Below are 15,280 nucleotides of genomic sequence, written 5' to 3'. Positions count from 1 at the left end.
GATTTCCATGCACTGCTGCAGCAATTAGGGTGCAGACCAGGCAGGCAGTAACAGATCAGCACTGAGAAGGAAAGGACTGCACACAGCTCCCTCCCCGTGAGGCCAGGGGGGATTTGGCATCGGTGGAGCTGCCAATGGATGAGTTGAGCAGCACCCCTGGGTGCTCATGCACAGCCCTGAGGCTGTGGGGCTTGGCAGGAGCCTGGCCTGGCTTTGCCCAGAGCACTGTGAGGAGCAGGCAGGACCGTGCATGGAGCACACTGACACCCAGCTGCATGGTGGGGCTGCCTGCAAGAACCCCCTGCCCCATATCCTGCTAAATCAAGCCTCCTGCCCCTGCTGGTTTGGGCTGGGACAGCTTAGGGGTGAAGCCCCAGCTGCCCCACTGGTGCCCCTCACCTCTGCAGCAGATTTGGCCAGAGGCAGAGGGAAAGGCACTTCATAAATGAATAGCAAGAGGAGGGTGGGTGCCAAGAGGCAGGGTGAGATTTGCTCTTTGCTTTCTGAACCTTGGGGTGCTCACCAGGAGTGTGGCTCTGGGAGAGGAGCCTCCCCTCTGCAGCTGTGGCTCCCAAGGAAGCTGGGGATGCCCCCAGGGTTTGTTCCCAAGCCCTGCCCAGTGTCACCAGCCCTGCTGGGCTGTTTTTTTGGGTGTGCATGGTCACAGTCCCCTCGCACCCCGCTGAGCACTGACACGTGTGTGTGCCCACAGCCCCGGGCTGTGCAGGGGAGCGGGTGGGTTTGAAGGGCTCTTTGTTCCCCCGTGTAATTATACCTGAGCAGCGGAATAGGAACGTGCTGAAAACCCCTCGCTGGACCTTTCTGACGGAGCCGGGCCGTTCGGCTGCACAGTGGCTCCATTGTTCCCCTCCATGTGCCTCCAGCAGCCAGACCACCTCCTGCACCCCCGCTTCCCCAAAATAACCAGCCTGGGAGTAAAAACCAGGTCTTTTCCCTCCAATACTGGGCAAAATGCCCCAAGCCACCGCCCTACCCAGGGCTGGCAGGGCGATGCTGTGGCAGCAAGGGCAGGGCCCGCAGGTCAGGCGGTGCCTTTGGCACTGGGGACACCCCCGGCACCCCGGACCTTCCCAGAGCCATGGGGACATCTGTGGGACCCTGCCCATGGCCAACCCCACGGGCGGAACAGAGAAGGGGGAAGGCAGGGGGAGGGAAAAAATGGGGGGAAGAAGAGTGGAAAAGGGAAAAAAGAAAAGGAAAATAGACAAATTCCGCATCCAGCAGGGTTCACTACCATTACTGCGATCGCAGAATTCTCACCCGCAGCGGGGCAGGTCGGACAGCCTGCAACCAGCAGGGACGGCCCCTAAAGATCCCCTGGGCGGTGGGAGCCAGCGGGAAGCCCCCTAAAGGTGCCCTGGGCGGTGGGAGCCAGCGGGAAGCCCCCTAAAGGTACCCTGGGCGGCGGGGGCCAGTGGGAAGCCCCCTAAAGGTGCCCTGGGCGGTGGGAGCCAGCGGGAAGCCCCCTAAAGGTGCCCTGGGCGGTGGGAGCCAGCGGGAAGCCCCCTAAAGGTGCCCTGGGCGGCGGGGGCCAGTGGGAAGCCCCCTAAAGGTGCCCTGGGCGGTGGGAGCCAGCGGGAAGCGGGGCAGAGCCGGGGGCAGCGGGGCCCTGCAGTACCGGGCGTGCCCAGGAGGCGGCAGCAGACACGCGGGGAGCGCGACGGGCGGGGAGGGAACCGGGATAACGGGGGGAAACCGGGATAACGGGGGGAAACCGGGATAACGGGGGGAAACCGGGATAACGGGAAAACCGGGATAACGGGGGAAACTGGGATAACGGGGGGACCGGGATAACGGGGGAACCGGGATAACGGGGGAAACTGGGATAACGGGGGAACCGGGATAACGGGGGAAACTGGGATAACGGGGGAACCGGGATAACGGGGAACTGGGATAACGGGGGAACTGGGATAACGGGGGAACCGGGATAACGGGGGGAAACCGGGATAACGGGGGGAACTGGGATAACGGGGGGACCGGGATAACGGGGGGAACTGGGATAACGGGGGAACCGGGATATCGGGGGGAACTGGGATAACGGGGGGAACCGGGATAACAGGGGGGAACTGGGATAACGGGGGGAACCGGGATAACGGGGGGAGTGGGATAACTGTAATGGGGATAACCTATGAGTAATGGGGATAACGGTGGGACCGGGATAATGAGGGGCTGGGATAATGGGGGGAACTGGGGTAACGGGGGGAGCCGGGATAACGGGGGGGAAACCAGACTCCCCAAAGGGACCAGAACCTTGGGCATCACCACCTGCACCGGGACTGGCACCAAGCAAGATGGGACAGAGAACAGGGGAGGAGGAACTGACAGGTTTTAGCCCCAGGTATCAGAACATCCTACAGCAAAGGCTCACCTGCACCCAGTGATACCAGAGGAAGGAAGGTTTTCACCTGGCACACCCGAGCCCCAAGGACACCCTGCTCTGTTACCTCCCACACAGTCCCAGCTTATCCAGCTAGCTGGGAGCCCAGTGATGCCCCTCTCCAGCCCCAGTGGGCAGAGCAGGGCTGTACCCAGGACTCCATCCCCTGGGGTCACCCTGACCCTGCCTGCAGCCACAGGGATCCCAGCTCTGCACCTGACTCAGTGCCAGGGGGCTGGGGAGGCTCATGGGATGCTCATGGCAAACACCACATCTCCAGGGTGCAGGAATTGTGCCCTCCCAGACTCCGCAGGTTCAAGGTGTCACCAGCACATCACTGCTGTGAGCCATTTTGGCACCTCTGGCACACAGCACAGTTCCTCAGCTCACAGTGCAAAACAAGGGACCCAAACACCCACAAACATCACCTCAAAACACCCTGGAAGCTGTAAAGCAAAGGGGGTCAGCAAGGTTACACCTAATTTTCCAGCTCCTCCTTGTCCTTCATTCAGGGAGCATTTGGGAATGACAGACCTTCCCTGGCTGCTTGATCACATCAGTACCTGGGAGGGTTCCAGCTATTTTTAAGCCAGATAAAGCAGATCTTCAGCCTTTTGGTTTTAAAACCAGAGCAGCACGAAGAGGAAAAGAAAAACAAAAAGTGCCATAGGTGAGGTCAGAGGTGAAGACCAGGAATTCTCACGGTGTTGGTGCCTCTCAGCACACAACCAGGTACAGGCAGGCTAGCTAGGAGGGCAGAAAGGCAGATGGAGGGAATGGTGACAAATCCATCTCAGGAACTGGGGCTCTGCAAGGACAGGCAGGCAGCCAGGCTTGTGCTCTGGGGATTTGCAGGCTACCCGTCCAGATTGCTTTGCAAAAACAAGGCACTTCTACGCTGAGTGAGGGCAGTTTTGGAAAGTACACAGCATTCTTGCAACCAAGAGACGAAGCCCAGGAGAGAAAGAAAGGGAAAAGCAAAAAAAAAAAAAAAAAGTGACAAACATAGGTTGTTCCAAGCAGCACTTCCAAGAAGCTGTCAGAGCCAGAGAACACGGAGGTGGCAGGGGTACGTCAGCGATGTGCTGACAAACAGCAGCTCCCACGAGCACGGGAGGGCCCTGGGAGCGCAGGGCTCTGCTTTTCTTAGCACTGCAGGAGACTCTCAGAGGACCTGTGAGAGCACACCTGGCACAGAGCAGGCAACAAGGAGCAAAGAGCACATGCTACTCCCTCACCCCGAGGGAGCCTGTGTGCTAGTCGCAGTTTGTTTCCTCTGTCCGTGCTAATCCAAAGCTCCTGGAGCAGGAATTCCCACCAGGGAGAAGGGAATTAGATTTTCTCCAGGATGATAATCCATTTAAATACAGTACTTGTGAGGAGCCTCAGCACTGTTCCCAGTGAACAGCCCCTGCTCTCCCACCTGCCTGGGGAGAGAGGTGAGTCCTGTCCACTGAGAGCACCGAGCTGACAGAGCAGGGGGGCTTGGGCAAACAGCACCTTCCTCCAGAGTTTGCCTCAAAGTGCAGCTGCTTAATCCCAAACAGCATGAAGCCACTGTGGACTTGCTCCCAGAGCAGCTGATCAGCTCTGCACCCATTGGAAGGCCTGCATTGGCTAAACAGGGTTGGCTTGAAACTTGATTAAGCAAAGCAGCCAGTGCACTGCTTTCGTTTGAGGGGACAGGCACAGGGGATGTGCTTTCTACCTCTCTCTGCTCCTCCTGCTCACAAGGGGACAGCGCTCTCAAAGTGCCATCACAAAACTGATCACGAGCAGGACACTCACCCCATGGCACTGTGCTGTGTCTGCTTTACTTGTCTGGAGGAGCTGAGCAGCTCCAGAGACCCAGGGCTGCTGGTCCTCTGGGAGTCACACATGGGTGAGGCACTGGAGGCAGCTCAGGAGCTGCTGACAAAGCCCCTTTGAGCTGCAGGCCACCGCACCAGGTCCCAGCCTGCCTCCCCCTTCGGTAACCAAGTAGTTACACAAACATTGGCTCCCAGTTATCCAGCTCCCAAAAGTAATTTCAGATCAGAAACAGTCCAAAAAGTCAGTTTTAGAAAGTACCATTTATTTGAGGAAAAAACAACAAACAAAAAACAAAAAAACAACAAAACCAGTAACAGTGGAAAATCCCCAAGAGCAATTACACAAGAGAATCTGAATATCCCGAGAAGCAGCCACAGCTCCTGCCTGCCTGCCTGGCAGTTCTGTCCACAGGCAGTACAGCCCTCCCTCTCCTCCTTTCCAGCCTCCTGTGAACTCTGTGCAGCTTTGAGAGCCTCCCAGAGCCCCCAGTTTCCCAACCACACTGGTACTGGGACAGATCACCCAGAGGAGGATCTCTCCTCTGCCCCCATGCCTCACCCCAACAAGTGGACACATTTTTTTTCTATCTCCTCTCTGGATTTGGCCTCAAGCCTACAGCAAAGCCTCAGGAAAGCTTCAGGAGCCATGCAGATTTCCAACCAGCCTTTCCAACTGCCTGGTTTAGTGCTGCCTGCTCAGGAGCTCAGTTTGGGGACCCACACACAGATTTTTGTCTCACACCCCATCAGACTTGGAGATGCAGGAGGACCCAGCTTGCTCATGGTTCTGTAACACTTTCCTGGCACCAGACACACATCACCCTTTGCTCTGGGAGACTGGGGGGCTGCTCCCACCCCCAGTGGAGGTAGGAGCCATGTGCAGGGGATGTAGAAAGATCCAGAGCAGCGGAGTTCAGAGCCTGCCCCAAGGAAAGCTCGGTGCTTCCCGGTGGGAGATACCACCCAGGCAGAGCTCAGATCCAGCCTTCCCTGAGGCAGGGCTTGGCACAGCACCACAGGGGACAGAAAGGTGTCACCTCCACCCTGAAGCTTCCAACAAGGGCAGCTCGAGGTGGGGATCTCTGCTCTGGCTCTGTGGATCCAGCCCAGCACATCCTGGCCACAGCTGCTCCCAGGAGCTGGACACAGCCATGGAGCCCCCAGGCTCCTTCCCAAGCACAAGCCCCTGGTGCTCTACACAAGACATGGGACAAACAGCAGCACAAACAAGATCAAAAGCCTCTTACACACCACACCATAAGGCTGCTGAAGAATTAACTCCAGCCTTTTCATTCTCATCTGTATATATCTCAGTAAAATATATAATATATAGCTCTGTAGGACTGATTGTAATATATTACAGCCTAGAATTACTCCTGTCTTTTCCCTACTTCAATCATATTTATGCATCCAACTTTGCATACAGAAGTTATTGCCTTGAATTTGTAATTGAAATTCACAGAATAAAGCTTAAATAGTTTTCACAGAGACTCATAATTATATTAGTGTTTTACATAAAAAGGATAAAAGTTACCAAATGAGAAAGCAGCCATTTCAGAAACTATAAATAATTCTATTTTAAAAAATCCTAGAAAAGTTATGAGAAAACCATAAATATCTTTACCCTCTATAGTAGCTGCTGTAGAACTAGAAGAAAGCTGTAACACTCTGTAGCTAACTCTGCTTCAGTTCAGAATAGGAATCATATAAAACAGCATCTCTAGAGAAATGCCCGGCCAAAGGAAACACAAAGGGATTGAAAAAATAAATCTGAGGAAATTAAAAAAGTAGATTATTTTTTTTATTATTTCAAAACAATTTCTACAAACTTTGTATAAACATTAGGCTATTTTCTTTAAAATTTTGTTATAAAAAAAATCCTACAAGCAATCCTTAAAAAAAGGTAAAAGACTGAAGGCAAGGAAAGGGTGTTGCCATAGCCAAACACAACTGGCTGTCCTGATTTCAAGGACTAATGACCCTTGCAGGGGGCCAACAGGAAGAGACAGAAATCTCCTGGGGAAGACATTCCCATAGGCCCTTTATGGCATTCAGGGATATTGAGCCCTTGTGGGCCTTTTACTCCCTGCTAAGGCAACATTATCTGTAGTGTAAGAGATTCATAAATAGTTCTCCACAAAAATGCTTCACATCAACAGCCTGCTGCAAGACATCTAGTAGCAAGATTTATATTAAAAAAAAAAAGCCATCTTCTATAGAAGCAGCCAATCCCAGCACAGCACACTGGATGCAAACACATGGTGTTTGCTTCCATACAGTCTGGTTTGTGTTTATATACCCTCTATAAAACCAAGCAGAAAATTTGGCATCTTTATTCTTTTTACACTAAACTGAGGAAAAAAAAATACACTGAGGTTTTTTTTCAGACTCTTTGTATTTCATTGGGCCCTTGTTAGCTGAGTGGGATGGGAAGGGTCACGAAGGAAGTTTGTTTTTTCTCAAAGTCACTTTGAAATTCAATCCAAAAAATAAAAAAAAGCATTTGTTCAGCACATCTCATCTGAGGGCACAGTGTTTCAGTACAGTCTGCTCGTCCCTTGATGGGCACAAGGTGCTGCTGAGCTTTAGGCATAGAACTCATTTGTGGGGGCTTTCTTGTAGATGGGTTTCTTGCCCAGGTCGTAACTGCCCTCGTCCTTTTTCTTCATGCGATAGACCAAGAGCAGGATCAGGAAGATGGCAAACAGGAGACCCACTGCTCCTCCTGCGATGAGAGCTGGGGAGGAAAGAGACTGGAGTGAGCCTTGGACAACTCCAAACCACCAGTGCTTCAAGAGCAGCAGCCCCCAGAGTCGTGTCCATGAGCCTGTCACTGCATGTGCTGGCTCTGTCAGCAACAGCAGATGTTACTGGGAAAGGCCAGGATTGCTCCCAGTCCAACCACAGAATAATCACATGTTCCACATTAACCAGTTTGAGCTAATCTTCAAGTTTAGTCCAAAAAAGAAATGTTGACAAAAGATGTTCTCCCTGTATAGAGAGAGAACAAAAAAAAAAAAAACCACCCAAAAAAGCCCCACCACAACCCACAGGAAAGTTGTACAGCTCCAATCTGAATGCTTTGTTAACAACCTGTGTGAGCACACCCTGGGGACTATGTATTTCAATTCATCAACATCCAATTACCAACACCACTTCCCTCAAGAAAAAAAAAAAATCAGAAAACCCCAACAATCAAAACCCACAAACCTGCAAAAAGCCACTAAGATTTCCTCTCTCTTCACACCAAGCATGGCCACAAGACTTCACTGAAGTTTATTCCTTGTGACACCTATTGCACTAAATCAGCTTCTTTGCTAAATGGTTTTGCAATCCACTCTCCAAATCTCTTCTCTGACTGGGAGGATGGCTGCACATCAGCACAAAGGACTTGGGTTTACCCTTGGGCCATCAGGCCAAGAGCCTGAAGCAGCAATATGCTGGAGACAGACACATCCCACATATTGAGGGGAAGGCAGTCACTTGGTTTTGCTCTGGGCATTGGTACTCAGATTCCTACAGCTGACCACGTGCTGGAATCCCTTAGAGGGGTGGCTTGGCTCCTGGCAAAGCTCAGAAAAGGCAGAACTTGGGCAGAGGTTGGAAGGAAAAGGCCTGTGTTTGATATGAAACTCTATGATGTCACTGCTCTATGGCCAGAGACACCTCCTGTTGGGGCAGTATCTGGGTGCAGAGCAGCTGCCACATGAGTCAAGCCAACAGTCAGCTGGCAGGCTCAAAAACAAGCTGTTTACCCAGCAAAGACAGCAGCAGGCTCTGCTGGGATAAGGACTGGGAGGCAGAAGCCACCCTGCTACAGGCAGCCACAGAGGTAAAGCAACTCATTCCCCTGTCAGCAGGGAGCTGCTCCCCAGAGAAACAGGGAACAACAGAAGCCATTCTGATTTTCAGTATTAATGATTTACCAGTTCAAGGTGGAGTATTACCTGTAAGGACTTCTGTTCTCTCAAAGATGCTGCTGTTGGCTGTGCTTGCCATGGAGATCTTGTTGGACAGGTTCTCTTCCACAGCTACAGCTTCGTCTGGAATGATTTCATTGTCCACCATTGTGTTTTTCTTCTCACCTTCTATCTTTCTCCCAGTATCTCCAGGGATATAGTTGTCAGGTATCTACAGAACACAGACAAACCACACCCATCAGCAAGCAGCACCCAGCCTACCCACAGCTGAAAGCAGGAGGGTGTGCAGGGCATAGAAAGTTTGCTCAGCGCATTACAAATACTCTGTGCCTGCTCATGCAGGTGGATTTGTCTTGATGCCACGTCCTGCAGGGCAGGAGGGTGTTCAGGAAGTTTCACAGACAGACCAGAGGAGCTACATGCTGCTTAAACACCTACCACAGGGGTATCCATGGTGGTCAGATACAAGCCATCTTCAGAGTCTGGATAGTCTGCAGAAGGGACAAAAAAAAATATATACATAAAGGGCTCTCAAGATTTTGCCTCATTCCATGCTGTTTTTACAGGATTCAGACACTTCCTGCAATACCAGCAACTGCACATACTAGGACTCTTGTCCTCTACAATTCCCCCTTATCTACTAGCACTATTTATCACTGAATGACTTGGATTGCACAAGACCAGGAGATGTAATCTTGAAACCAACACCTCTCCACTGGGAGGGATCTTCTGCTGGACCCACTGGCCCTGCAGAGCAGGTCTGCCACAGCTTCTAAGGTAGTGCCAATGGAGGGCACAGCTCCCACCACCCACCCCTAAAGGATCCTTCACCAACCTCCAGATCTGCCCAGACATGTCAGGCACCGATTGCAGCATTTGTTCTTTTGCTTTTAGAGAACAAATGTTCACACAAAGGGACACAGCTACAGAAACTGGTTTGGGCAGGGAGCTTTGCATGTCACAGAGAGTTCACTTGAACATCAGTTAGTCCTTTACCTTGTTTGGCCTCAACTGAGACATTAACTTTAAGCCTTTTAACACTGCCTCAACAATAGATTATTTTTTTTAAAGTTTCTCAGCAGTTCTTTGGAGTTCAACAGGAAAAAGATCCAGCCAGCACAAGGCCTTTTCATTTGCAGCAAGACAAGCTTGGCTGGACTCCATCTGTCCTCCCTGAGTGATTCAACATCACAGCACCAGTACTTTCACTGTTCTCATCTGAGTGACTAGAGTCACAGTTTTCATCTCCACCTGACATTGTGGTTTCTCTGGAGCTCTGGCTGTGATTTAGCCCATCACTCAAGGGCTGGCGCTGAAAGAAATTTCACAGCAGCTGCTGAGGGAGATCCACTTCCCCACTTACCTCCTGACCCAGATGTCTCATCTATATCTAACCCATCAGAGGTTAAGTGAGGCCTGAATTCACCAATGTCTTCATCATCTGGCAGGTCCCCAGAGGCAGGGTACTCCAGCCATCCAGCATCCATGGTTTCAGTTTCCCTCACCTGTAAATGGGGGTGGAGACATGTTAAATATGAAACAACACTCCAGAAGCATTTCACAGAAGGTTCAGAGCCTGAACATTCCATCAGAAAAACATTAAATGCTGAATTTCCTCTCCACCAAAAGCATTACCTTTATCAGCTGAATTTCCCTAGACTTTCTCAGAACAGAAGTGAGAGCCAGGCTGGGAGGGGAATTTCCTGAGGGCTACAGATTGTAGAGGTTCACCCAAACACACAGGGTGAAAATATCACAACAGGATCTTGGTCAGGAGTTTGTGGCAAAGCATTTGGAAAAGCAGCACCTTCAGCTTGTGATAAGGGAGAGTTTGGAAGGACTTGTAATTCCCAGGAAAAAAGCCTGATGGATGTAGGGCAGCTTTTTGCATAGCACCAAAGCTTCATGCCAAAGCAATTCCTCACTCTTTATACTGAGAACAAGCCTATTTTATCACCCAAGGGTTAAAAGCTGGTCTGAACTGCAGTGAACACAGGCTGAGTTCAAGAGCACTGCTATCAATAATGACTTGCCTGAAGGAAGAGCTTCCCCTGCATCACCTTCTTTGAAAGCATGTAAACAAACAAACCCATAAAATATCTCCAGGATCCAAAGGCCCAAGGAGTGCAGTTCCAGCAGGAAAGCTGGAGAGCCTCCCAGATATCAGCTGTTTGCCCACAATGGCAATCTGCACACCAGAGCTCATTTGCCCTTGGACCTTCTAGGAGCCACAGCCCAAATCTCCTGCCCTCACCAAAGTTATGCAACTCCCCAGAACTATTTCTCCTCACCCCACAGCCCTGGGGCCAGGCCAGTGAGGGTACCACAGGTATGAGCTTTGGGGTTGCTCAACACCACCCCACAGACTCCAGATGCTTCCAGAGCCATGAAATCATCACCACGGAGGGGGGCTCAGCCCCTTCCCCCAGGCAAGAGGCACAATGCAGATGGACAGGTCCCTTAGCTGGGGGCTAAGCTGACAACATTCTTCTGTGCTGTCCTCACAGGACAAATGGGAAGTCTTGACAAAGGTTTTGTCCAGCCAGAAGAGCATTCCATCGTCCTGCACATCTGAGGGTTTTCCTCAATACCAGATTTCCAGGCTACAGCCTCTCTTGGGTGAGGAGGGTCAGAGGCTGATGGGGACACTTAGAGCTGGATGGCAGCACCACAGAGCCCTCAGCAGCTGGGCTCAGCTCCCCTGCTCACCTGGCCAGGTGTGGCCCATCCCACAGCCCAGAGGTGATGAATTACATCCGCTATTGATCTCTAACCAAGGCAAACAATCAGCCACAAGCCATGTGTCAGCTTCCTCTGCCCACAGCCCCAGCCCCATTCCCCTGCCCACTGGCACACAGGGCTGGCCACAAACAAGCACACGATGTTCTCAGTTTGCACCAGGAGCAGCAGCACTGGATGTGCTTTTCCTTGCTTATTGAGGCATTTTTGGTTTCCCCAGCAACCCCACTACAGGATAAGCAGATGAACAGCCCAGAGGGCATGAAGTGCTGAGGCCAGTTCTCCTCCCAGACCCCTCTCTCTGCTATGCCAAGCCTGGCACTAGATGCTGGGAAGGGGGCTGGGAGGAAAGTCAGCTTGGAAGGAATCCTCTCCCAGCCTGGAATCAGGCATTCCTAACATTACCGATCACTTGCTCCAAGGCAAATTCATTTCAAGATATGTGAAACCCAGCCACAGCCACCCTGCAATGGAAACTGCTTGCCAGCAGGCAGTAGCTGTTCCCAGGGCAGCTTCTGGCCACTTCATGGAGGGGCAGGAAGAACCCAGCTCCTGGGGCTGGGGAGCACGTTTGCTGCAGATCCAAGAAGCCCTGCACCAGGCACAGATTGGTGTTGGCAAGCGCAGTGCCGAGCCACACCCCAGTGCCAGCTCACCCTGTACTTCACCATGAGTCACAGCCAGTAATGTCCCAGCAAGGGCAGCTCCAGAAAACCCAGGTTTAAGCCCTGGGGTGGCTGGACAGCCCACTGGCCTTATCAGATCAGCCCAGCCAGGAGCTGAGTGGTGGCACACAGCCACAGTGATTAGTGCACGCTGAGGGCTGGCTATCAAAAAACCCTATTTAAATCATCAGGACAGACAGTGTTTACCAGCAGGGCACATAGCAAGGAAATTACTGACTCACAAGCATAAATAAGATTAAATGGGAGCGTTCCCTGAGCTCATTCCTCATCATCCTCTTGGGCAAGGATGGGGAAGTTCCTGGAGGCCACAAGAACTCCTCAAACCATACAGGAAACTTTTGTTGTGGGCAGTGGCCTCACACGACAGGTTCATCCAACAGGGAAGTCCAAGGGCTGCTGGGCACCTCCACAATTACTCTCCAGGTTTAAAGGCTTGTCCTTCTAGGAAGCAGCCCTGCCTGGGAGCTGGGCCATGGCAGGCTGGGAAGAGTTAACACTGGAGTGCAGGGCTCTCAGGGCAGGTCTGGGGCAGGCACATTCCTCACATACACACCTGTGAGAGGGCACACAGGCACCTCCACAGCTCTGGGGCTTCCCAAGTGCCACATAAAGAGCTCTCTGGAGTGCTGTTTAAAAAAGTGAATCCCTTTCCAAGAGCACACAGTCCTCCCTGCAGCTCTGCTGCCTGGAGCAGAGGCACCACGGAAGCTGCCTGTACTTCCTCTGGCTTGCAGGCTGTGGCCAAGAGGGAAAAGCTCTGAGATGACCACAAGAGGATGGTCAGCCCTTGCCAAGTCAGCCCTGGCCACATCCAGCTTAACACCTTCTGCAGCTGCCAGCTGGAGCCCTGCTCTGAGCCTGCCTTCCACCACCTGCTGTCCTGCACTGGAGCCAGGCCAGGGGCTGGTGGGAGAGCCTGGGCTCCTGCACAGCCCCACCTCAGCCTGGCAGCTGAGCTGGACTCCTACAATTAATGTGCTCCTTTCTAGGAGGGGTCTGCACAAGAATCAACCTTTCCTGCAGGAGTCCAGTTCAAGGATTTCTTCCTCATGTTAAGCAGCTTTATCCCCAGTAAGCACGAAGGGAGATTAAACAGCAGAAGCTTTTCCTGCCTGCCAGTGGCAAAAATAAATAAATAAATAAGAGTTTATTCCCTGCCAGCCAGCCAGCACGTCGGGCACGTGAACTGTGAGTGCCATTCCTGGAAAAGCTGGGCACAGAGGCCCAATGTTTTGAGACAGGCTGCACTACTGGATGAGTCCAGACGCTCTTGGCTCGGTGGAAGCACAGGAACAGCTCCCCTGGGACCCCAGGCAGCCCTGCTGTGCTCCATCCCTAGCCCATCCCACTCCATTTCATGCTCCTGGGGTTTTCCCTTAGAGCCCCAGAACACCACTCACCTCTTCTCAAAGCAAGATCAGCTGTTTACTGAGGCAGCAAGCGAAGTTTCTGTGCATTGTGAATTTCCCCAGCCACTGGCAAGTTCTGGGAAATAACAAACCCAGGCAGCTCGCCTGCCCCAGCCTACACAGCCTCACCACAGCCTTTGCAAACCCTTTCAGAAAAACCCAAATGGTGTTTTGGGGCAGAGACAAAGTTTTCCAAACACAGAACTGGCTTTTACAGCTGTCCTTTGCCTCTGATCAAACCCAGAGTTCATTAAAAGCTCCTTTGAAGGGTCACAGCCAGCAAGCTGCAAAGGGAGTCAGACCTGCAGGGACTGGGGCATTCAGTGTACAGAGCCCTTTATCAAGTTTATAATTTTGGCATGGAGACCCAGCACTTGCTCCTGGCCTCCCTTCCCAGCACTGTGTACATAAACCTGGGAGTAAACAGGAACAAGGTGAAAGTCAACCTTCCTTAGACAAAGGCACATGGAGCTGGGCCAGCCTGGGGGGTGGCAGAAGAGGACAGAGGCACAGACCTGTTAACCCTGTGTGGCCCACAGGGACAGGTAGGTGTAAGCTGTTCCCAGGGCTTCTCAGGCTCAGCACTCAGGATCAGGGTACAGATCACCTCAGTTCACTGCAGCAATACACAGAATATCCTCCCCAGCCCCTGTGCTGTCACAGACAGATGTCAGCAGCACAACACACAGCTATCAGCATAACCAGGAAGGGCTCCTGAACAACACGAGCAGCTGCAAGGATGCAGAGCTCTGTAAACCACAGAGCCCAAGAGAGGGGATTTCCATACAGTTCTCTTCCACCCAGCTCTTGCAGGAGCCCACAAACTAGGAAGGTTTTAAAGATCACACCAAGCATGTGAAAGAGCAGGGGTTAGGAGTGAGCTCACCCCCTTGATGCCCCAACATCTGCTCCCCCAAGAGCAGAGGAGCCCACAGCACTGGAAACAGGGCAGCTCAAATCAGTGTGAAACAGCCAAACAGAGCTGATCTCCACAGGAGGGAGGAGTGCAGTCACTTTGACAACAGGCAAAGACTCTATCTTCCCAGCAATAACCATTAAAAAACCTTATTAGAAATGCCATGAGATTCCAACAGAGGCAGTTCCTTCCAGACAAGTAAGGGAAATGTCTGTATTCCCCCCACAAAATACCCTTCACTCCCTTCCCTCACTCCATGCTTCAGCTCCATGTAAGGGAGAAGAAAATAAACACACAGAAGTCATTTTAGTCCTGAGAGCAAAGCAAATATGAACATCTCAACAGAAGTCACACCTAACTCCCTTAACACACCAGCCACAGTAAAATAATAAAAAAATCCACTTGTGCCAGCTCCTTGTGACCATGCCTGCAGGTACCATTCTACCACCCATTCCTGGTCAGTCTGTTCCACATAACTTGCAGCACACACAGCCTGCACTGGCCTTTGTGCCAAGGGACAAAAGTTAAACAGCTCCCATCCAGGCATATGTTTGCATTTAGTTGCATGACAGGATCACCTGAGGCTTCCAGACATAGTTAAACACCACCTTTGCTCCACACTTCCCAGGCAGTCCTAGAGCAGGGCCACAGCCAGCCTTACCTATCTACCCTGACAGCCACTGCCCAGCACCCCCATCACACACAGTGACCCAGAAAGGTAAAGCCATGAGGAAAGGTGAAATCAGAGTGGAGTACAGCCCAGGGCTCGCAGGCAGCCCCAGCACCCACTGCACAGTCTGTGCCTCTCACCAAAGAGGGGAAAAGAATTTTTTTTAAATTGTTCTCAGTAGCAAAAAAAAAAGGTTTTGCTTAATAAGACAGCAGAAGCACCAGGCAGGCTGGGGAACTGCTCAGCTGGTTAGAGCATCACTTGTTCCAGGTGAGCTCAGTGCCTGTCCAAGCAGGCTGAATCTCCCAGTGTGCTCACCCCCCACAGCCCACGTGCAGAAGGCACATCCAGCCCCATCCCAGCCCCAGCCTGGCCCAGTCCCTGGGTGATTCTTTAAGCCCTGTGGCCACAAGCAGCTCTCGGGGGCTCATGTGGCAGCCGAGCCATAATCCCCATGACAGTGACAGTAATCCTGGGCTCTCGGAGCCACTCGCTGTCCCCTGCAGCAGGGATGAACCCTCCCAGGCCCTGCCTGCTCAAAATAGGCTTCCTTGCACTCACAAAGTCAAACCTCAGCTACCTTTGAGCTGCTGTGCTCTTGCTCACACACAGCCTGTTCCCTCCAGCCCACACCATGCACAGCCACGCTGCAGGAGCAGGAGGACAGAGATTAAAAAGGAATGAACTCTTGTTTAACTGCTTTTGCCTGATTATCAGCCAAGAGCAAAGCC

At 52.0% G+C, this 15,280-nt stretch overlaps 1 protein-coding gene across 2 annotated transcripts in view; it reads right to left on the bottom strand.

The window, feature by feature from the left end:
* Window positions 1-4,451: 4,451 nt before the first annotated feature.
* Window positions 4,452-15,280, bottom strand: part of SDC4 (syndecan 4) — a 97,193-nt gene continuing 86,364 nt past the window's right edge. For both annotated transcript variants that reach the window (XM_059862957.1, XM_059862956.1), the window contains 4 exons: window positions 9,493-9,634; window positions 8,568-8,620; window positions 8,157-8,340; window positions 4,452-6,946 (listed from right to left, as the gene is read on the bottom strand). In XM_059862957.1, coding sequence (XP_059718940.1) covers window positions 6,795-6,946; window positions 8,157-8,340; window positions 8,568-8,620; window positions 9,493-9,634 — 531 coding nt within the window. In that variant the 3' untranslated portion in view covers window positions 4,452-6,794. The remainder of the gene's footprint in view (window positions 6,947-8,156; window positions 8,341-8,567; window positions 8,621-9,492; window positions 9,635-15,280) is intronic.

This window comes from Haemorhous mexicanus, chromosome 18 (genome assembly GCF_027477595.1).
Source record: "Haemorhous mexicanus isolate bHaeMex1 chromosome 18, bHaeMex1.pri, whole genome shotgun sequence".
In the NCBI taxonomy this organism is placed as follows: domain Eukaryota; kingdom Metazoa; phylum Chordata; class Aves; order Passeriformes; family Fringillidae; genus Haemorhous; species Haemorhous mexicanus.
Note: the sequence above shows the minus strand (reverse complement) of the source record. Positions and strands in the feature narration are given on the sequence as shown.